The sequence below is a fragment of the Endocarpon pusillum genome (assembly GCF_000464535.1).
Source record: "Endocarpon pusillum Z07020 unplaced genomic scaffold C658955, whole genome shotgun sequence".
Lineage (NCBI taxonomy): Eukaryota > Fungi > Ascomycota > Eurotiomycetes > Verrucariales > Verrucariaceae > Endocarpon > Endocarpon pusillum.
The window spans coordinates 71,060-93,404 of NW_006913436.1; the positions used below are offsets into that span (position 1 = coordinate 71,060).

At 48.2% G+C, this 22,345-nt stretch overlaps 8 protein-coding genes across 8 annotated transcripts in view; 2 read left to right on the forward strand and 6 right to left on the reverse strand.

Moving 5' to 3' along the window:
• Window positions 1-371, reverse strand: part of EPUS_06471 (uncharacterized protein) — a gene marked incomplete at both ends in the record, with an annotated part of 1,152 nt that extends 781 nt beyond the window's left edge. The window contains one exon of the mRNA XM_007787296.1: window positions 14-371. Coding sequence (XP_007785486.1) covers window positions 14-371 — 358 coding nt within the window. The remainder of the gene's footprint in view (window positions 1-13) is intronic.
• Window positions 372-2,089: 1,718 nt separating this feature from the next.
• On the reverse strand, window positions 2,090-2,975 carry EPUS_06472 (uncharacterized protein; the record flags this gene model as incomplete). Its single annotated transcript, XM_007787297.1, has 2 exons — window positions 2,090-2,723; window positions 2,782-2,975. 2 exons carry the CDS (start codon window positions 2,973-2,975, stop codon window positions 2,090-2,092), a joined length of 828 nt encoding a protein of 275 aa, XP_007785487.1.
• Window positions 2,976-3,278: 303 nt separating this feature from the next.
• On the reverse strand, window positions 3,279-4,316 carry EPUS_06473 (uncharacterized protein; the record flags this gene model as incomplete). Its single annotated transcript, XM_007787298.1, has 2 exons — window positions 3,279-3,837; window positions 3,946-4,316. 2 exons carry the CDS (start codon window positions 4,314-4,316, stop codon window positions 3,279-3,281), a joined length of 930 nt encoding a protein of 309 aa, XP_007785488.1.
• A 1,015-nt stretch (window positions 4,317-5,331) lies between these two features.
• EPUS_06474 (uncharacterized protein) lies at window positions 5,332-7,524 on the forward strand (the record flags this gene model as incomplete). Its single annotated transcript, XM_007787299.1, has 1 exon — window positions 5,332-7,524. The coding sequence occupies one exon, from the start codon at window positions 5,332-5,334 to the stop codon at window positions 7,522-7,524; it is 2,193 nt and encodes a 730-aa protein (XP_007785489.1).
• An 848-nt stretch (window positions 7,525-8,372) lies between these two features.
• Window positions 8,373-8,937, reverse strand: EPUS_06475 (uncharacterized protein; the record flags this gene model as incomplete). The annotated part of the gene is made up of 2 exons (XM_007787300.1): window positions 8,373-8,510; window positions 8,728-8,937. The coding sequence occupies 2 exons, from the start codon at window positions 8,935-8,937 to the stop codon at window positions 8,373-8,375; spliced, it is 348 nt and encodes a 115-aa protein (XP_007785490.1).
• Window positions 8,938-11,032: 2,095 nt separating this feature from the next.
• On the reverse strand, window positions 11,033-14,459 carry EPUS_06476 (uncharacterized protein; the record flags this gene model as incomplete). The annotated part of the gene is made up of 6 exons (XM_007787301.1): window positions 11,033-11,268; window positions 12,605-13,084; window positions 13,134-13,872; window positions 13,928-14,229; window positions 14,282-14,293; window positions 14,345-14,459. The coding sequence occupies 6 exons, from the start codon at window positions 14,457-14,459 to the stop codon at window positions 11,033-11,035; spliced, it is 1,884 nt and encodes a 627-aa protein (XP_007785491.1).
• A 679-nt stretch (window positions 14,460-15,138) lies between these two features.
• On the reverse strand, window positions 15,139-18,726 carry EPUS_06477 (uncharacterized protein; the record flags this gene model as incomplete). Its single annotated transcript, XM_007787302.1, has 3 exons — window positions 15,139-17,766; window positions 17,816-18,524; window positions 18,587-18,726. 3 exons carry the CDS (start codon window positions 18,724-18,726, stop codon window positions 15,139-15,141), a joined length of 3,477 nt encoding a protein of 1,158 aa, XP_007785492.1.
• Window positions 18,727-20,377: 1,651 nt separating this feature from the next.
• EPUS_06478 (uncharacterized protein) lies at window positions 20,378-22,009 on the forward strand (the record flags this gene model as incomplete). The annotated part of the gene is made up of 1 exon (XM_007787303.1): window positions 20,378-22,009. The coding sequence occupies one exon, from the start codon at window positions 20,378-20,380 to the stop codon at window positions 22,007-22,009; it is 1,632 nt and encodes a 543-aa protein (XP_007785493.1).
• Window positions 22,010-22,345: the final 336 nt, after the last annotated feature.

Below are 22,345 nucleotides of genomic sequence, written 5' to 3' on the forward strand. Positions count from 1 at the left end.
ACAACCTGAGTACTACGACCAATGGCCGCGCCCTGGTTATCCGGATTTACAGGCCTTGGCGGATTCCCTTCCATATAAGCCAGTCCAGCAGGCCTGTCGAGTCTCCTTGCTGGAACGATTCCACTGCGATGTTGGTTTTCTTTGTCTGGTTCATTTGCTCGATCAGTTGGAGGCCGTCGTGGTGGTGGTAGGTGTTCTCGGTCTGTAGGGCCGCGTCCACTAGTCCAAGCAGATGCTGCTCGTCGCTGAGCAGGCAGCGTTGGTCCCCTTGCTGCTGGTGCCGCTGCTGCTCCAGACTCGTCACTAGATGATCGGATCGGGGCTTGTCGTCCATAACCACCTCCTGGTCGACTGTGAGTTTCTTGAGACATACTAAAAATTCAGATATCTTAGGAAGAAATGATGAGATATAACTATTTGATAGGAGATCGAATGGGCTTCAACGGAATCAGAGGAACAGAGCAAGGTCAAAGTGATCAGAATCAACCGAAATCAAAGATTAAATTTTCAAAACGAGAATAAGAAAAAGAAAAAGAAAGGGTGAAGTTGTTGATAATGATGCATGCATAGCGAGACTCTGATCCCCAAATTCCTATGGCTGCTACCTACAAACATCGGTCCGGAGGGCCGTGCAGTCGTCCGTTGCGGTTGCGGTGCTTCCCTTTTGTGTGTTTCGAGCGTTTCAGCCGCATCCCTCAGAATTTTATCATGTTCTGTGACTGCTCTTGTTACAGTATGAAGCAGCGGCAGTTGGATGTGTGGGTGCCGGCTAGGTTAAAAAGCGGTGCTTGAAACGGGTTAGTTAGCTGGTGTTTATTAGATATTACCTGGTGGGTATTTTGTTGTATTTAACGAATTAAGGTCTGGGTAAAATTCCGCTCTATATTTTGAGGTAATACAGAGTCGTACAGTACTAACGCAAAAGTCTGGGTACATCGCATGTTTTACACTAAAACCCGCATGTTTTACTTAGCAATAACTTTAATTACGGGGCGTTAATAGCATTATTTTATTTATTAGTTATATAGTAATTTATCTAAATATTTATTTGTCTTATTTAATATCTTTAATAGATTTATATCCTATCTTTTATTAAAGAGATTAAAAACTTAATCCTCTAAATTGAAAAGGATACAAATTTTAGTAACTATGAGTTTTACACCCAAAAAAAGTACCTACGTAAGAGCTTCTCTTCATTATCATTTTATAAGTTTACATGTACTTAATTTATAATATTCTAACTAGTACAAATTAATCTAAGTAATTTTCTATAATATATTAAAAATTTAATATAGATTATTTAACTGGAAAAGTCAACATAGACTTTTAAAAAGTGCGGGTTTTGGTGTAAAAGTGGGGGTTGTACCCAGACTTTTGCGTAGTAACTGTACATTAAAAGTAGCTGACTGCCACTAAAATGTAGCTAAGAAGCTTTGGACAAGGAACTTGTCTGGGATGCGGAGAGCGTTGGAGTGGGGCCGGAGAGTTCAGACCGATGCAAGCACTCTCTAGAGTAGGGGAGCATCGCTTTGATTTACCTAACGAGCTAGGTCAAGCCCCTAGAGCGCCGAACACTCCCCATCGACCCACAGATGCCAACAGCGAGCTTCCCAAAAAAAACCTTTCAACGGAGAAAAGAAATTCGTCATTCAGCATATCATTCATATAAGATGGGATAAGGGGCCATCGATAGGATAGAAATCTTCCATAAGGACAAATATCTTCAACTTCTTGTTGTAAAAATGTGGGGACGTATAAAACGCACTGTGATCCTAATCGTACTTGTACCAGGCGGCGGACAGATTCCCCAGACACCAATTTGGCCAACCCCACTCAATTTTGTCCGCGGAACTTTGTCCATGCGGGAGATGTATATCTGGAGTATCAGGGTGCCCGGATCGGAACCCGTGTTTGTGAGGGCGAGAGAGAAGATGACTTCTTCATCATATGTGGTGGAGGATGGGGTGTGTTTTTGTTGTCAGTGAGGCAATGCAACCTCCCTTCTCGTCTTCCCATACCACCGATATCCGATATATACACGCCCTCACCATGGACAATCTGGATCATCCCCCGTCTCGTGAGCATTATCTCAAAAGTGGGCTCCCGAGCTGAGCTTTTCCATTTTTCTTTCATGTACTTCCCAAAAAAAGTTTTTCATTGCTTCCCAATCTTCCTTTGTTGGAAGATCTGGCAGAACCATGGTATAGGTCGGCCTTTCAGGAGCCTGCCTGAAAGACAGAAAGTAATGATTGATATAATTTGTAGCACTATCGAGATCTGGAAGGTCGCTGGCAACAAAGCCCGGGAAATACAACGCTAGAGGAGCGTCTTTTATCTTGGCTGCAAGCTTCGCCTGCTTTGTAAAGCAGAGGATAAAAGTAGTCTCGGTAAACCACCTGCTATTGACAATTGAGTCCCAAAGCATTAGAGCCTCTTGCATACTGTTTGTGGACCGGTTTTCGAAAAAGACTTGGTCATAGGATCCAATGTCGACAGTGAAGAGAACCAAATCAGCTTCTTTGAAGAGATGTTTCCACTTTTTACGGCAAGGCCTACTACCTCCAATATCGTAAACATCCAATTTTAGGATATCGCCCTGAGAACCCTTCTCAGCGGTAAATATCGTCTCTGTTACGCCTTGAGTAGAGACTTGGGAGCGGAGAATATCTTCGTCGCTTGGAAGATACCCCGGCGAGAAAAGGCGGGCTATTGAATCTAAAAAACTGTGACTTTTGCATCAGCGTTGACTAGCCTTGTTGATGTAACGACGAGGACTCTTACAAATCTAGGTTATCACCGGCGTGATGTTGGTTTCGTTGTTTGAGGGCCTCCTGAAAGCCTCGATCGCGCGCAAGGGCTGCAATAGCCGAATGAACCTCTGGCGGCATGGATTCCAGGTATTTTGACTGCGTGTAAATCGTCTGAACATGACCCTTAAGTTCGCTCGAGCCTAGGGGTATCTTCAAATGTTCCATGGCCTTTAGGACAACCTGAGTACTATTACATACGTTAAAGAAAATTATTTCTGAAAATGAGTCCCGTTCCTCTGCTGTCCATGGGTTTCCTTGGAATAATCTTATGGCTTTCAGTAACATTGACTTTCCGCTGTCCGAGACGCCTAAGAGAAGTATTTTTAATTGGGGAGAGTGCACGAGTTCCGCATGCTTTGTAGTTTCCAAGGGCTTGACTTTTGAAGCATTGACCTGACGAGTGCGGTGCGGTAGACCCTCTGGTAAAGATGGCCACATTTTACCTCTTATATCTGTTGTAGGTCTATTTTATAATGGGGTGGGGCTACTCTGTTTCGGATATGGCTTTTTGGGTTCTTCTTGCGATTGGGGGTTCCTAGCTGTTCTATTCAAAATTAAGTTACTGTTGATCTTGCCGGAGGTAATCTTTTTGATTGTAGGAACTAGAGGTAGTTGCTTAGGGTATTCCTGCTGATGCTCTCTCGGCGTACCTAAGGTAAGCTTCTTTATTTTGATATCCGCCTGTCGGTCTAGAGAAAGGAGGTCTATGTTAGTGTGACCCCCCCTGACTCTCGGAGACTCTTGAGCTACTATTATAAGGGTGGTATCTTCATGCTTTTTAGAAGCAATAACCTGTCTCAGGTGCGACCGATATGTGACAGCGTAGATTCTCGAGCTCAGTATTTCGGCATCAAACTGAAAGGATATGTCCAAAGCTGCAGAAAACTCTGAGCCTTTGCTCCGTTGACTCGTAATTGATCCGCTATCTGCGATACAGAAAATGGAGGATGTCTCATCTTCCATGGCCTCTATGATACTCTGAGCTTCTGCGCTGTTTAGGGTGCCTTGTTGTTCTAGCAAAGAACGGCTACCAAGTGTTAGAAAGCACGGAGCTGAAGAGGGAGAGGGAAACCTTTGCAAAACATTAAGTAAGAGGTTAAGGGCATTTATATAACTGCTGATGCTATTAATGTACTTGTTGAACTCCGCATCCTTCAAAATCATAGTGATTTTATTGATCATGCTTGTATCATCTTGAGAATCTGATCTCAATCGTTCAATCTTCGATTCAAGGAATGAGAGAGAGAGTTTCGTGCACTTGAGCGTGGTATGTAGAGAATCTACCAGCTTCTCATACTTGGTACATTCGGAAAGCGTTTCGATGATCTTGGCTATTTCAAAGATGGCGGCATTTATACTTGCCAGATAGCCAATGAGTAGAGTGATCTTAGCATTAGCATATTTGAGTTTCGTAGACAGCTGCAAAATAAAATTTAGAGTCTTTCTGAGGCGACCGACAAGTGTAAAGGCTGAAGCTGTAATGCCAATTATTGAGACTGGTTCCATGATGTGCGGCAGTGGAAACACTAAGCACACTTAGTTGCACATGAAAACATTTAGGAGTAGTACTTCGTATTGCGATAGGAATGAAATATAATCGAGAGGACATCATGATTCATTGCACTTGGGGCGAGTTTCATGTCAGCCCACCGGTATGAGCCTTGCGGAAAGCCGAGTTACAGGGGAATATAGAGTACGTGGACAGCAACCTTGACTGTGACACATCGAAGGGCAAGCATACATGAGTGGTAGGGGCCGGGAATGGGAACCTAACAACCTGAAGGGCACAAAACTAGGCTCTCTGAGCGGGGAGTGGCCCAGAATCTGGCCCCCACAGGGAGCTTGGAGTAGTCCATGCTCAGGGCTGCTTATTCTTCGCTCAGGTTGCAGGCTCAATTGGATTCACTATTACCAGATAGTTCGAAGCGCATTGAATCCTGTGGAATGAGAAGTCTCTGGATTATGTTGACTCATCCCCAGCAAGTTTGGCACTTGTAAAGTGCAGGCGCCTCAAAAGGGCGCTTTCCCGATTCGGTAAAGGGCCAGCCTCGATCCGTTCCAGGAGGCGCTTTGAATTACACCTCCGTCTTCTACCACCTCTTCATGCTTTGAAATTTTCTTCCTTAAAGTGCTTCGTTGGTAGCATGTTCGAAATGTTCTTGAGTAGGAGTACAGCTTTCTGATTCAACATCAGATGCAACGATACTAGAGCAACTGGCCTAACTTGCAATTGGCATTGGTGATTGACGAGGCTCTTGAGGAATAACCCCCTGGCCAACCCTGAACAAGGCAGGGCGTCTATTATGCGCGATCCACAAATGACAAAGGACGTTTCAGCTTGTTGGTGTCAGATGCCGCCGAGACATCATGCACCTTGCACAGCAGATCCTCGATCTTGCTTCTTTTCATATATATATTATCTATATCGAAGTGACTTCCAAGGCCCACTACTCGGCATATGGAGAGGCCTGCCCAGGCGCTATCGATGCAGGAACAATCCGGTTGCTAACCCTGTTGCTGGATGGAGCTTTTGCTTAGTGCCGTGAGCTACTTGTGGGCCACTTGGCCTCTATCTTTGCTCAAGAGACCTCCGCCATACGAATATGCACCCCTTGAGGAACCGCGACAGATTCGGCTTCTCGATTTCCTGCCTCGAAAAGGTGGTTACCTTCGATGTAAGGTGGAGGTAGTAGACCTAGATAACGCACCGCCTTTCACTGCATTGTCGTACACACACGGCTTTCCGCTTGATGGTGATGCATCCGATCATGAACAGTACGATCGCATTCCGCTTATACCTCTCCTTTGTGAAGGGAAAGAGCTTCTTATCAAGCCTAATTTGGCCTCTGCTTTATGGCGATTCGATCAATTAGGCAAACATGGATATTGCTGGATCGACCAAGTGTGCATTAACCAGCAAGACGAGGGCGAAGTCGGTACACAGGTCGAAATGATGGGGGACATCTACTGGATTGCACAGAGGGTTCTGGTGTGGCTCGGCTGGGAGGCGTGGGACTTCGAAGTGTTCATGAAATTGATGGAGGAACTATTACCGAAGTTTGAAGATTTAGTAAAAAGAGAGGGCGACAAATCGGACAATTCCTTTCACAGCTTCACAAATCCACAGATCTACTCAAGACTCGGCACTGAAGTGATCCCTGATTACATTTGGAATGGTCTTGCAGAATTCCTCGAGCGGCGTTGGTTTTCCCGGGCGTGGACATTACAAGAGATATTGCTTCCTAGGGATATTGATATCTACTGCGGCGCGACAAAGATATCATGGAAGAGCTTGAGCGCTTTTCTAAAACACTTACAGATGTCAGACTGGCAAGATTTGTTGTCGTGGAACAATAGGTATGCCAACAGGCACTCGAATCTTATTCCGGGCAACAGCACTATCTCTACAATGAAGCTGAGACAGCTAATCTTCAAAAGAGATCCCAGCTATCAGATCTATCTTGGTAATATTGCTGGAGGTAGCGACAACATGGACCTGACCATAGGATACATTGATCATCTTATCTATGCGATACGAAGCCGGTCTGCCACGGATCCTCGAGACAAATTCTTCGCTCTCTATGGAATTATCTCGAGACTCTGCGATATAGCAGAGCCAAAGCTGCCCAACCCGCTGATCAGGCCAGACTACACCAAATCCATTGCAGAAGTGTACATTGCCAATACTAAATCACTCCTTGCCCACTCCAAATCGCTTCTTATGCTCTCAAATGTTGATGACAGATCGCTACGAAAACGTACAGATCTCCCGTCGTGGGTTCCAGATATGACCGTCGCAGTACCAACTGCCCTTGCGAGGCATGCCACAGGAGACATCTTCAATACCTCGAGAAGGGCTGTGCCAGAGCTATTGCCGGCTTCAAATCAAGAGACACTACGCCTTTTTGGGTATTGGATTGACACTGTAACCGACCTCGGTGATGATGACACCTCAGCTGGGATACGTGGTGGACCCTTCGAGAAGTCTGCTGCGCTCTTATTGAAGATGCCAAAGTTTTACATTAGAACTGGCCAGGATCGTGTTGAAGTCTTCTGGAGAACGCTGATAGCAGATTTCGACGCCGGCGGTGCTTGTCCCGCGACAGGGGCGCTAGGGGAATCCTTCCACGAGCACCTACTCATGCACAACTCCATGTTCTTGCTCAGAGCGCAGAAACGGGGAGAGCAGGCATACCAAGCCGCAATGCAATGCATGAAACCTCTCACGACGTTAGCAGCATCTACCGATCTGGCGGCCAGCCTCATCCCTTCTTTTGGCGAAACGCTGCAACGCAAGGATGTCTACATATCCATTGGCGAGGCCATGGAAAAACGAGCAGACTCCGAATTGCATGCTCTTCCCAACGACGAAGACGCCAGAACAGAGGCAACCCGACAAAAAGTGCTGTGCGAAGAAGCGAAAGCAACCCCATTTGCTCGCCAATCCAGCACTGTCTTCGCGGTTCGCCGTATATTTCGAACTGCTGGGAACCTCCTGGGCCTTGGACCAAAGTCCCTAAGGCCAGGAGACCACATCTTTGTTCTCCTAGGTGCACGAGTGCCCTTCATACTACGACCTATAGCTCCGGCTGAAGATGGCAGGAGCAGCAGTGCATATTACGAAATGGTTGGTGAAGCGTACGTGCATGGGATCATGCAGGGCGAGGCGCTTCAACGGGGCCAGCTGGAGAAGATCAAAATTTCGCTCATATAAGTATGATAGCGAGTCAGGAGCGATATTTAGTCCATTTTACCGCTCAGCGTCAATTACTCCTTACCGGCTTTCACGCATCCTCCCCTAGACCCCGTCTTTTGTGGATGCAAAGGACTCTTTCTCGCTCGACACCCACTTACAGCCCAAATTCTGTTGCTCCCAATGCCGTATAGCCGCAGGGAAATGCTAGTAGTGCCAGGCACGGGCACCAAATTTCGTCCGTAATAGGCAGAAACACTCGGTCCCGCAGACTCCACCTGTGTGCAGTGTTTCCCGAAGATGGTAGTGGGACTATTCTGGGTGGGATTTGGGTTTATTCTTTCGTACAGGCGGTATGACGGCTGAGGACACCATCCATCCGTCAGATCGGCTACCTCAACTGATCTTAATGATGCCCATGGTATCTCAAGAGCAGCTGGGTATGGGTTCAACAGGCTTGCGCCTCAGGTCACCATGGCACGAAGAATGAGAACGGGCTCAGGCTGGTAAGCAATAGCATGGGAGATTTATCCAAGATCATTGGTAGGACATGGAGTCGGATTCATGAGACCAGCCCAAAATCAGAACCATCTTGGTGGCCAGTTGTATTTTTTTTTTTGGATGAAAACTTCTTCATAGAGAACTATCAGCAATATTATGTAATACAACAGGTGGAGGAAGGTAAGAAGCAAATGCAAATTCATCGAACGTGAATGGCGATAATACAACACAGACCAGTCTCGTGAAATGTCATCAACAAACCCCACGGAACCACATAAGCACCGTAAAGTTAAGGTGATTGCGGTCTCCAGTACCCTATACCTTGACAGTCCCATGCGCTTCCCTTTCCCGGTTGGTATTGATGGTTCTCATTTTCTGGTGAAGTTCTCCCACAAGCCGCTGAGCACACCACCACCGCCCGGCTTCTGCTCCATATAGCTGGCTAGTTTTCCATCTTGAGAATTCCGCTTGAGGCCCGATAGGCCAGCGTAATTGCCTGCCGAGGACTGTGAAAGTAAACATATTAGTAATTGATACAAAAGAATGAAAGGACAAGGACAAAATATTGTAACATTGGGTTGAGAGCGAGAGATGCGAGGAAGACGACATATTTGGAATGCAGCCATCTTGATGGATATAGGGCAGGGTTGGATTTAACATAATGATTTCTGCCAATAAGAGCGATCACAGATTGCACACGTCTTGAGAGGAACCCGGACGTACCCTTCTTCTTCCAGCTGCACCTGTAGGGCTGGTAGGGCTCGAAGGGTTCGAATTGGTTGCAAAGCTGGGCGTGTCGCTTGTTCCACCACGTTTGACAGTTCCACTGAGTTGGTTATCGTTGCTTGAGGAGACCTTGTTCGCCTCGGTATCGCTGGTAGCTGAGGACATTGAACTGGAACGGGGCTTGTAGCCAACTTGCTTCATCCACATGTTGGCAGATGCTGGGTTGATGTTTGGTCGAATTTGGTTTATATCGCTGTAGAAACACCGAATATCTTCAAGGATTGTTCGATTGGAAGTTTACTGATACAGGGAAATGGTCGTGTGGATGATGGGTTGCGAGACCAGAACTGCCCGGGAAGACGTTGCTATTTGTAGGCTCCTCATTCTGCACTTGCAAGCGCAGACTTGGGAGCATTCAGCCCGTGGTGATACCAAAGCGGGAAGCCCTGCAAAGAATGCTGCAAGTTAGGCGAGTAAGATGGGACGCTTACACAAGCTTCGATGACTTGCTTCGGACTCTTGCTTGATGAGCAGTGCACTTGCAGTGCCCCGCCTTGACAGAGTTACTTACCCCGCTGACGTCGCTTGATTGTGGCCAGTGAGAGATGGCGCAGACACGGCCTTCTCATTCGACAAAATCCGCCAAAGCAAGCTGAAAAGGGCAATAAGTCACGATCACATGCTAGTATTGATGATGATGAATAAGGCTGCGCTGCTCCGATGGGTACCGGCCTTTGCTTGTCTGACATCTAGTCGATATCCACCATGGATCGACCTTCACGATGCTCTGTACGATCGAATTAATCCATCGCGTACCTGTAGATCCGTGTACCAGATCGGATAGGCCTTGAAGATCTGCTGGGATCGTATGTGTTCTGAAGAGTGGAAGCATGAACTGGCGCCCCTGAACGAGCGGTGGTTCTGAAAATTGCATTACCCTTTTCCGTACTCTGATTAGACATTGACAAAAGGACAATTTTAGAGCATCGTGTTGCGCTTCATCACCGATTGAAACCTCAAGTTCCCAGATGCACACCGGCCGATTACGGTTCCGGGTCAATAACCAGGCTTTCAACGTAAGAGTAAGATCCTATAAGTATTTACAGGTAATTCCGATTTGATCATCTTACTCAGCCACTCTACCTTTCAGCACATCGACACGGCAAGGCAGATAACAGTGGAAGAACCAAAGGAAGAACCAAAGATACGGGTGACCATTCTCCAAGTCGGCAGTGGCAGCCTTGACCTGTTTTCGCAACCAGCAGGAGATCACTGAGAAATGATAGTTTGAACTTTCTCCGTGGCGGGAATACCGAAACTGTGCGCAATCCAAGATTAATCAATTTCAGCCCATGATTTGAAGCCAAATGCTGAGGTAGGAGACAAGTACGAGGAGGGACGTGCGTTGGCAAAACCTCCCTCTGCAATAATTAATGATAGGATGCATACGTAGTATGACAGCTGGAAGAACTCCTTAACGGTCCCTAAAAGTGAGCCTAGCCAAGATTTAGCTAGACCCTGATTTCGGGGAAGTACAGGGGACATCCGCTGAGGCGCACCGAGTCTGTTTGCAGACACATCATGTCCAAAAGTAATTTGACCCCGACCCATTTGCTCATGAGAATTACGGACGTAAAGTCCGCAGAAGCAGTTTCGTCAGGCCACTTACTCCTTCATGAGCAGCGGCTGACACGAATGTCAGAGGTTCCGTGAACGTTCTGCCGCCTGTGTGGGTTCGAGACGAGAACACTGTGTGATCGGTCAAGTCTTCCGTTGTCTCGAATCAGATGCTCAATGGGACGGAGCAATTTCTTCGGGAAGTGCTGCATGTGTATGCGTCCGATGTGTAGATGAGTAAAGGACAGTAACGGGACATATTGGTCTAGTTCCACTGGTTTGAAATCTTGGTGGATACGTATCTCAAAGAGAACAGTTATGCAATCATTTAGTAGGGTTGCAAAGAGGCCATTACTTGAGCAGCAAACAACAAGGTCGAGATCGTGCAGGTATATGTTTTGCCTAAAGTTTTAATATCAGAACGCTCTACTGTAAACCGACATTTTGCTGCATCTGCGGATCTTGATCAACTTTGAACAAATAGAAGAGATTCTGATGCCAAGCAATACGTGCCATGGCATGGAAAGAGTAATAAGCACAATTGTATGGAGTTTACAACAAGCGTCAGGGAAAAATTACTGAGTGACCAAAGTGAGATTGGATTGATTAGCCACGTTTGCAGCCTTTGAAGTGCTCTTGAGAACTGGGCTGAAGGAACTTTTCATAACAGTGTGTAGTGAGACAGCTAAGATGACTGTCCACCCTTTCTTCCTGCCTCGACTGGATCGACTTTGCCGCCAGCGAATTGACCGCTTCCACTGGTACCGCTTCCGCTGGTACCGCCACTGGCCTGGCCACCGGCACTACCACCAGTCTCACCACCCTTCTTGCCCGCCTCAGAGGGATCAACCTTGCCATGGGCAAACTCTCCGGTACCGACGCGCTTGTCCTCAGTACCATCCTCCTTGAGGCCGTCGTGCTCTGGAAGGAAAATCAGTAACGATCGAGGGAAGGACTAGGTAACTATGAGGAAGTTCCGATTGCACGGTCTTCGTTGTTGAAGGGGAAGGTTCAAGGGTAATTGAAGTAGACATACCAGTAGGCTTGTAGTTCGACATGTTTAATTCGGTTTGGTTTTGATGTAGTCTTGGATTATGATTTGGTTTGGGGAAACAAGTTGTCAGAGAAAAGTGATCCAACCGCCAGCTCTATATACTCTGTGTCTCAGCTACCACTTGCCTTCTTAACATAGCTGCTGACATTACTGAGCAAAGAAGGCGCAGACCACAGACATCATCATTTCATCATCACCGTCATGACATGGCCCGTATGCAGGTACGATCACAGTGTTCCCGTGGTCATGATCGATAGCTAGCAGTACCAATCTCGATTAGTACTAACAGCGGATACAGAACTTCATCCATGCGTCTTTTAGCAAACACTTGTGACGTTAGAACATGGCAGATGATCGAACAAATCACATCTCAGTGTGATAATTGGTAGTTTGACGTAGCCCTGGAGACCTTTGTCCAATGCTTTGCCCAAATGAATCAGCTCCTTTGAAAATTGACCATGGAAATCGTCGCAGTGGGCCTCAGTCTGACGTTGAGAGCCACATCATTGGAGAGCGGCTCAGGGACAATTTAAGTGGATATACTTACTCCACCGCTCACGACCCTTGGCTAGATCTTAGTCAATGCATAGCGTGGGTCTGAACGATCGATCGGACTCCACGCTGTGATATCAGTCTCGACAGTCAGTGAAGACGCCTGACCAGATTGATGCAGATTGCCTTCGGTTTCGGGATGTCTCCCCAACAGAAGAGGGACCATTTGAGGTCATCGTGAAGCCATTGGCGGTGGGCATGAATTGATCCGCGGCGATCATGCCATGGTCATACCAATCGGAAGGGTCCATCTACTTGCTTAATCTTCGAGGAGATCAGGAATAAACTTTCGAACACGACGCGAGCATTCCATGTCGTCAGTATCTGAGCATTGGCCAGCCTCCACTCATGAACGAGATTCCAGCCTTGCTTGCGGGGCGGAAACTGGTCATAGTAGAAAGTGGACGTCCGCAAAGCATAGGTGTCTGGAACCTTGGATGATGCATCAGTGTGCATTCCGCGGGATGCAAGGAGAAAAGTTGCGAGATTTTCTGTGAAGATTGTTCTTTAACTAATGCCCACACATGATATAACTATAACTTGGCGTGAGTATTGATGCTGAGGTGGCCGATAACAGCGGCACGTGGTGGCCAGCAAAGCAACAATCCCTAACTGTACAAAACAAGTCCCTCGTGTACTACAATTTCATACCCAGTGCCTTGTGAACTCTCATGCTCTGTCGAATGCTTAGATCCAGCATGATCTCCTCGCTTCCACCTGGAATAGCATAGGCCCTCACATCTCGGTAGAGTCTCTCCACTTTAGCACCTTGACCTCCTCTGCTGTAGCTGAGGCCGCCAAAGATCTGACTGGCTTCTCGAGCACAGAATTCGAAGGTGACTGTAGCTTGCGCTTTGAGGCCGGCAATTGCACCACCGAGCCTAAGCATAGCCTCCATCTCGTTCATCTTCTCGCATTGGTAGACAAGGTTCTCAAGCCAATTGTAGGAGGCCTCAATTTGCCGAGCCATGTGGGCGAGCTTCAGGCGGATGACAGGATGCTCAATCAGTTTTTTGCCAAACGTCTTTCTTTTGTTCGCATACTTCATTGATTCTTCGAAGCAGACACGGGAGAATCGCAAGCATTGGATGATAATACCAATGCGCTCATGGTTGAAATTGGTCATGACGACTGTATCAGGTTAGAGCATAGCCAGGTGGCAGAAAGGGGTGCGACTCACCTTTGAATCCCTGGTTTTCCTTGCCGATCAAGTTCTCTACTGGCACTTTCACATCTTCAAACGTGATGTACGTAGTACCACTGCTCCAGACGCCCTGGCAATCCATTCTCCTCGTGCTCACGCCTTCGGTTCGCTCGATAAGGAGTACGCTGACACCATTCATGCCTGGTCCACCGGTGCGGACAGCAGTAGTGAAGTAGTCACACCAAATTCCGTTGGTAATCCACTTTTTTTCTCCATTGACAATATAATGCTTGCCATCTTCAGAGAGCTTAGCTTCGCATGTCAGGTTGGCAACATCACTTCCAGCATCAGGCTCGGTAATAGCGAGGCAGATGCGCTTGTCACCAGCCAGGATGCCTGGGAGGATCCGCCGCACAAGCTCTTTCTTACCAAATTTGATGACTGGAGGGCCACCGATACCAAAGCCGCCAATGAGATTCCACACGAGACCGCCGCTTCCACATCGTGAAATCTCATCTGTCAAAAGCATTTCGTGGAAGAGATCCCACTTTTCCGGAGGTACGCTCTTGACTCTTGTAGAGGTTAAGTGTGTCGGATAATGTACACCCATCAAGCCAGCAAGATATCCTCTCTCGCCCATCTGCTTGTATATCGTTTCTGGTACCTTCTTTGCTTCATCCCATTCAGTCACATTCGGTTCGATCTCGCTCTCAACCCATTGCCTTACTTCGTCTCTGAGAGCGGCATGTGTTTCGTTGAAGTAGGGAGAGTGATACTGTCGTCACGTCAGCCTGTAGTCTCTTTACCCTTCAAGGCTGCCTATAACGTACACCTTGATACCAAGATGGATCAGCAAATGGAATCAAGGAACCATATGAATCGAGGGCTTCGGCCTCTTCCACGGCCGCTGGGCCCGGAACTGGCGCGACGGTGCCCGATTCTGCGGATGGCACCACTTTCTCCTTCTTTTCTGTCGGCGGAGGCGTTGCCGGTGGCGTTGGCGGAGCAGCGGCGGCTTTCTTGCTGTCAAGTGAGCCAACCTGCAATTGTGACTTGTATTTTTTCAGAATGCTGTCGTTGTGGTATTTCCAAAACTGCTTCGAAGCATCCTTGCCAGCTACTCTTTGCAAAACTAGAAGATCATTAGAAGGTGGTCCGCTTGGCTGTCTTCGTGTGAGGCTTACTCTTCTTGCCACCTGTAAATTGTCAGCAGGGAACATAGCAATATCAGGAGGCGATCGGCTTACCAGGATGTTCTTCTTGAAATTTGGTCAAATCGTAGACATCTTCATCAACGATGATCCACAAGTTGTCCCCCTTGTTATGCGATGCGACATCGTTTTGTGAGAAGGTTTTGGACATGGTTACGAGGATTGTATGAGCGAGCAAAGATATTCAGAGAGGGCAAAAGGTGATGAAAGCCTGACTGAGTCGAAGGGACGGAGAGGGCGAAAGGAGAGCGAAGGGTAGGTGTTATTGTTCGGCAGATTGATGGTTCCTGGCGGAGTTCAACCTTCACATGCCAGCGGCTGAGATGAACGCGGGCCAAGCTCAAGGACTAGGTGATAGGGCCTCTCCACACAACCCAACCCTGATTGCGAAGAACTACAGCTTTCACGAGTCTGAACTAGCGGTCATCTGATCGGGAACGTCGAGTTTTGGTGCACAGCAGGGTCAAGTGATTGTAAAGAATCCGGTACATGTCCGACACCAAGGTTGAGTTAGGACAAGCTGTAGAAGAAGCCGAGCCTCTCTCGATGCCGAGGTTGTCACATCTCCGCGTGTTGTGTACCGAAAAAGGCTACGAGTTAGAGCAAAGAACCACATGTATCCCTGGACAACTAGATATCTACACGTGATTTGGCCAGAGAACCTGGTTAAGAAACAGGTAGAAAGCATGAGCAGGTCAAGGATATTATTGTCTAGGTAGAAACACATGGCGACTGGGTATGCTGCGTAAGCAGGCACTCAACATCCCTGCAGGGCTGAAGTAATTCTAGATAATACAATGGGCCGCCAACTAGGCGAAAAGCTTGCCCACTTACTGCTCTCCATCTCCCTCATTGTCGGAATGGTAATCGAATTCGTCAGGTAGAGGCGCCTCCTCAGCGCCTTCTTCATCTTCGTCTATGGCTGTCAAGACTCCAGCAGCGGCAGCTGCTCCACCTGTATTAGTCGTCGGCTGCTGAGCTGGGGTTTGCGGAGCTGCGTGGTCAGAGCCCTGAGCTTGAGAGGCAGGCCCTTGTGCTGCAGGCGCTGGTTTGGTCTCCACTTTGGTAGCTTTCAGCTCAATGATCTCTCTTTCCTTTTCTGGTTGAGTATCGAGAACGAGGATCACGCCACCTGTCGGTCGCTTGACTGGAACGTACCGAGAATCGGTAAAGGTGAGGTACTTGAGCTGAGCAGGTAGAACCCGCGACATGTTCTTCATTTCATAGCCCACCTTCTCTTTCTCCATTTTCTTTTTGAGACCCTCCGCTGGCGCACTCTCCTTCTCTCCGTTTTTGGGGTCCTTCTTCTCCGTCTCTTTGGCGTCGTCTTCTTTGACAGCCACCTCGTCTGTATCCATCTTGTCCTCGTCCTTGTCTCCTGTCGAAATCTTGGGTGTAGGTGGTGCCGGCTGATCCACATCCATGCTCTCCCGCCGCTGTTGCTTCTCCTTGCGCTGCGCTCTTCGCTTGGCTTGCGCTGTGGTCGATAATACCGCGGTTTTGACCTTCTCGGGAGCTTCGTCGGTCTTGGCTTGTTGTTCAGGTGGGTAGTCGAACAAGCTTGGCCGAGTATTGCAATGGAACTTGAACACAGGCACCTCCAACTTCTGGTCCACACCTATCACAGCGGTAGGGGTAAAGCTGAGGGACAGGAAATGTGTCAATGGGAACCAATACCAGTATTGTGTGAAGACCGCGGCGCCCACAATGCCCTGCATGTTGAGATTCCCAGTCTGGGTCTGTAAGCTGATGGTGCAGTTTCGACCTCCCGCATCAATGATCCCCATAGCAATGGCACAGCCAAACTTGGCCATCGCGTCTTCATGACGATCGCTGATGATTTTCTGCATTGTTTTTCGAATGGTGCCGACTTTAGAATTCATGGCCTCGTTTTGCTGAATGAGGACCATCGCCAACGAGATCAATGCACCCTGGCGAACGAAGTCGGTGGGATCTTTTAGCAAGGGCTCGAGCAGGTCAATGGCCTCATCAAGACCAGTACCGGCACAGGAGATCCCAAGTGCCATCGCAGCACCATAACGAACGTGCGGGTTGTAAGACTCAGCAAGAAGCTCGACCATGCGAGGGACACTATTGTACTTTCGGAATAGAACGAAACCCAAGCTCATGACGGCAACGCGTCGGACGTCGTCGCTAACGTCGCTAACCGCCACATGAAGGAGCTTTCGGACCGCCTTGTTGCTACCAGTGCCACAATATGCCAGAGCGATGGTCATGATGCCGCCGTATCGTAGAGTCGGATCCGGATCACTCAGTAAGCCATTGATGAGTTCATCTGCGCTCTCCTGGCGGCCATACATTATCAAGGCCATACCCATTGCCAGCCCCCTGACAATCTTCTCGTGCTGGGTGTCATGCGCGTATTGGATCATGTCTTCCAAAGCTTTCAGATTGCCTGAACCCAGCATGATCAAGCCCATAGACAGACCCACCGCCTCTCCATTGATAGCCGAATCTGTATAGAGCACACCTTTGAGATCATCATAGATGCCTTCGTCCCCGGTGCCCATACCTGCAACACCGAGACCCAGGGCTCCGCCATGCTGGACAACTTCTTCCGTTGCTTTCTTGAAGTGGTCCCTGATCAGATCCACAGCCCAGCCTTCATGGTTCGCGTATATCAAGCCAAAGGCGTACAGCGAGCCACCTTGGCTGTAAAATGAGCCCGTATTGGGTGCTCCAGATGGGTTGTCCTTGGGCAGGTATGGAGCAAGTAACTTTTGGCCTTGAGTCAAATTGCCTCGGTGTATAACCCCAAGTGCAGCAGTTGCGGTGAATTTGGACCAGTTGACGGCCTTTCCTAACCACTCCAGATTGTCTCGGAAAAACTTGTCGTGGGTGGTACCGGCATGCATGAAGGCGTTGGATAATGTCACTGCGGTGTGGTAGATCGAGTTGCGGGCCTCTAAGCTGTCTTTTACTTTGTTGAGGATCGACATCTCTGCACGATTGCTTCGAAATAAAAATTCTAGACTCAGTTGAATCGTGTTGACGCCATCCAAAATCTGTCTTACCGCACGAACAGCTGCTCGAGCCTCTTTGGATAACTTAGCGTCATTTTCGAGCGAGGAAGATTTCGGCGCAGCGGGCTGATCCTCTGGTTGTTGTAGGAGCCGATCAGATTCCTGGGCATCGTCTGCTTCAGCTTCCATCTTGTCATCAGTGTTCTCCTCGACAGGCTTGGACCCTTCTTCGGATGGAATGAGCTCTTCCAATTCGGCACGAACTTTCTTTAGGAATTCCTGTGTGCTATTGTCATAGAGATCAAACGAGATCTGGTAAGCGACTGCAAGTGATCGAGCATCACCTCTTTCCACTAATTGCCGCAGTATGTCCGATGCCATTGAGTGCTGATCCAGGTAAACTACGCATTTGGCGATCGAGAAATAGTCGGGGGAAGGTATGTCGTTGAGGAGTTCTAGTATCAACTGCAGAATCTGCAAGGAGTCAGCAAGCTATGTGTGGGTGTGTATGAGGTCAGCCTACCTCGTTCCGCAATCCTCGTTCCTGCACAACGCTCATACAAATATCCAGGATGTAATCCATGAGCTCCTTTCCGTACCGTGTGACTTCACCACTTTCCTTCTTCTCGTCTTCGCTGGCCCGAAGAATGACGCGCCTGAGGATGTCAAGATTTCGTGCCTCGATGGCAATACCTACAACCTGCCGATATCGCTTTGATTGGAAACATCGCTCAAAAAGCTGTTCGATAATTCTTTGCAGCTGCTTCTGTATTCCGCGTTGCTGGATGATAGACTCGGGGCTACCATGCAGACCAGTACCAGTATCGGTAGGGGCTTGGTCGAAAGAGGCGGTATTTTCGCGGGACAGAAGCGATCTTGAAGGCAAGGCCGATTGGGAGAATGGAGTGGTCGGTGAAGTCAGACTTGCCGCAGTATTTGCCGCACCATCACCATGTTGAGGAAAGGCAGTCGACAGTTGTAAAGGCTGTTGGTTGCTGCTGGTGGCAGCAAGAGAAGGATCCCGGCTTGCTGAAAGTGCGATGTAAGTGTCAACGCACTTCGAAATGATCGTGTCTTCGAATTCTCCAGTCTGATCAAGGCTAAAAAGCTTCCCAGCGCCCAAGGCGAATGCCATGCTTTCATTATATTCTCCAAGGTGATAATACACTTTCGCGGCTACGAGAGCAGCGAGCTCCCTTTCCGAAAAGGATTCATCTTCATATAGCTCTTCACTGAAAGTGTTAGGATTAGCGATTATTGCTAGCTACACAGATTGGAATTTCGAGGCGCTTACATTTGGCTGATTGAGTTGGCAATTTCGGTCCAGAGAAGATCAACCTGAGTATCGAGCTGTTTGAGGGCAAAAACTCTGAGCTCCGGATCTGGCTCGGCCAGGAAGCCAATAAGGCCAGCGGCAGAGATGAGGCCCACCATCTGACCTGACAGTGCGATTCGAAGTAGATGTTGAAAGAAGAGCTGGAATAGTGATTTAGAGGGCTATTCCGAACCGCTTATCGGGAGCTGCGCAGTGACACAAGAGGAAGATCGTGTGCACGTGTAGGATGGCAGCAACGAGTAACTTGGGCGTAGTAGAGGCGATGCTGGCCGCCCGTGATGCCGGCAATATCGTTGATGCTGGAGTCGTAGGGAAAGATGTCAACGCGCACGAGGCGTAAGATCAACTGCTTACTAGGAGCGATGCCACGTCAAGTTCCGGAAGCCTTGCATGAACCGGACCACGTGACCTGGAGCCTCCCTCTGACCTGGCGCCAAGCACCAATCTCGAAGATTTCACTACCAGTAAGTACTACGGCTACAGGCTTTATTTTTGTTCCTTCCCTTGGTCAAGATATCTTACAAACGCGTTTTTTACATACATATCCCTATCAGCATCCCTGTCACTATTTTGCACGAATTTTGTTCATCCTGCAAATTCTGCTTATTTTACTCTGTACGCATTCTACCAATTCTGAGTGGATACTATTAAGCTTAATAATAGAACAGCGGCTGTTAAATGCTTTATAGGATGCTATGTCTTCTAACTATCTTAAGAAGCTGCTTCAAGTGGATACAGACAAAATGTCAAGCAGTTACAGATGCCAATGGAATGTATAAACTTAATTTCAGAGACCAGTCCTACTTAGGCCATTTGGCGGGCTCTATTCCTAATTCTCTATAGTACGTTTTGTACGGATACTAATGCTTTTAGTAAGGGGGGTAACAAAAATTAGGCCTGTAGCCGTAGTAGTACGGAGTAGTTAGTACTACTTTTAAGTTATGTAGTATCACATCCGAATACATTGTAAAACCTGTGGTTAATCGGATGATTCAAGCAGTAATCACAGATCAAACAGCTCCCGAGGAACGTGCTAGCAGGATGAGGCAATGCGATGCTCTAATATCCGTCGAGTTACCAGTACAGTGAAGACATTTGAAGGGACTTCATGATTTACTCCGTCTGAAAGACTCGTATTTTTATTTACTATGGTGGAGAACGCGGGTCAGGGAACTGAGGTTTACAAAATTTAATAACTACTCGAGCATAAATGTAGCGATTATCACTACATCTGTGACTTAGCAGAGCACAGTACTCCGTAACGACTGTGCATAATGGACAAATACATGCCACTCCCAGTACCTAGGCCATCCATCATTGGTAGAAATGCCTTTCTGACACGCTGGTTGCCCCTCGACACTTTTAACGCCCCGGTCCGTAGATCTCAAACCTCAACTCGCGAGTTCACTGCTCAGCAACTGTTACAGCATCAACGCTGACTCCCACTGCAGTTACTCGTAGACCCACTGGTCAGATTTGAAACGACATATCTATTTTATGTGGGGCACTCTGAGTCTCACCAAGATGCCTCTTGCGTGGAGGGCGTCTGCAAGCCACGGTCCACCCCCTTTCCTGAAATTTTTTATCTTCCATCCCCCTTGCTTGCACCTTCCTCAGTGTTTTGTTTCCTAAACTTCCTTATATTTGGGCCTCTTCATGTCCATCCATTGCCGGTGTTCAAGGCTGCTGTTTGTGTTTTGTGTTTTGTTTGTCGTAGACCTAGTGCCTTTGTCCATTTCTTAATTCACCATGTCTGCCGAACAATCCCTTCTTCGGTCCTCCACTGACTCTGCCCTCACTCCCCATGGAAGTGATGATGATTTGTCGAGCCTCTCCTCTCCGCTCGGTTTCCGACTGTCGTACCTGGGGACTCCATTAAAGGACCAATCTCTCTCTGCAATGCTTCAACATGTTCTTTCCTACGTCGCTACCCTTACACGGATTTGCCTTCGATCAAGCGCCGCGCTCCTACCAAGCTTCATGCGAGATTGGAAAAGGGTGGAAAGCACGCATCTGCCGCTCTCCAGAGGAAAACAGGCTCTTGCCGCGTTGAATGGTCTCAGAGGGGTGGCTTGTTTGATAGTCTTCAATTACCACTTTATATTCGTGTGGACTCACAGCGCGGATGTCTCTTGGGGGACGGTGATCGACACGGAAAGGCTCGAGGAAAAGGAGGTGATTAAGTACCAGGGCAATGATCAAAAGTCGCCTCTTCAACTGCCCTTCATCAGGCTGATATACGCGGGTCATGCTATGGTGATCGTTTTCTTTGTCATTTCAGGCTATGTCCTCTCTCACAAACCAATGAGATTGATGCGAGCTGGGAAATTCGAAGAACTGCAGCGTGTTCTCTCATCGTCCGTCTTTAGAAGAGGTATTAGGCTCTTCGCACCTACCATGATTGGCACCTTCATCACCATGCTGTTCACGAACGCCGGCTATTTCGAGGCCGGGAAAGGTGAACGCACCGACCCAGTAACTTACCAGGGTACCAATGAGGAACATCCTGTACTTTACTCAACCATCTATGAGCAGGGCTCGGACTGGTTACGTTCAATGGGAACCTTGGTCAGCAATGTATGGTGCTGGGACCTGTACTTCAATAACTACGACCCACATCTCTGGACGATTCCTCTGGAATTTCGAAGCTCGATCGTGCTCTTCGTCACCATCCTCGGATTCTCTCGTGTACGCCCTATACCTCGACTGACCTTGCTCTTTGGCCTGGTCAGCCTCTGTCTGGCTTATTGGGCGCGTTGGGAGGTCTTCCTATTTCTGGCCGGCATGATGTTTGCCGAGCTAGATCTAATCAGTGGCATCTTCACGGAGACCCCACTTCTCGACGAGGAGAAAGACACGAGCAGGAGCCAACGTTCGTTTGGCTGGGCTTGGGGAGCTATGATGCTCGTCGGCCTGTTCCTCAATTCTTGTCCTTCGGCACAGCCATACAATGCTCCAGGGTACATGTATCTATCGACCTTCGTCCCGGAGCCTTACAATTGGCAGCCTGGTCGACCTTTGCAAGCCATCGGCGGCTGTCTCATGGTATGGTCTTTCATGCATCTGCCAAAGATACAAAGGATCTTCACAACCGCGGTTGCTCAGTACCTAGGACAGATCTCCTACGCCTTTTACATCGTACATGGGCCGATATTGCATGGGTTTGGCTACGGTTTTGTTCTAAGGTGTTGGTCATTGACTGGAAAGGAAACGAATGTTGGGTTTGCCTCTGGTCTAGCACTAGCGGTGCTTGTCATTCTCCCCATCGCTATCTGGGCTGCAGACCTTTTCTGGCGAGCAGTCGACACACCGTGTGTGGAGCTGGCCAGATGGATCGAAATGAGGCTGTCATCTGGTCTCAACAATACCAACGAACGATGATTATTGCATTGTTTCGCATAGGCTTATCTATCATCGTCCCGAGTCGATATTGGAAAATGGATGACCAACGAAGCAATTACTGATTGAAAAGGGATAGCTGCAATGCGTGTCACCAGAGTACCACCTGTCGATTGAAGCGCATGGCAACGATGGTGATTCCTATCCAAACACATCGAGTTAAGTTGCCACCCTACAATCCGACTTTCAACAACATGAATTTAAGTATGAGATCAGTACCAATAGAGACCCTTGCCCGTCAACCATTGCACCGTGCAAGTGATTGGAGGGGGAAGTGCAGTGGTGAAGAGCCTATTAGAGCCACCAAGACCGGGGAAC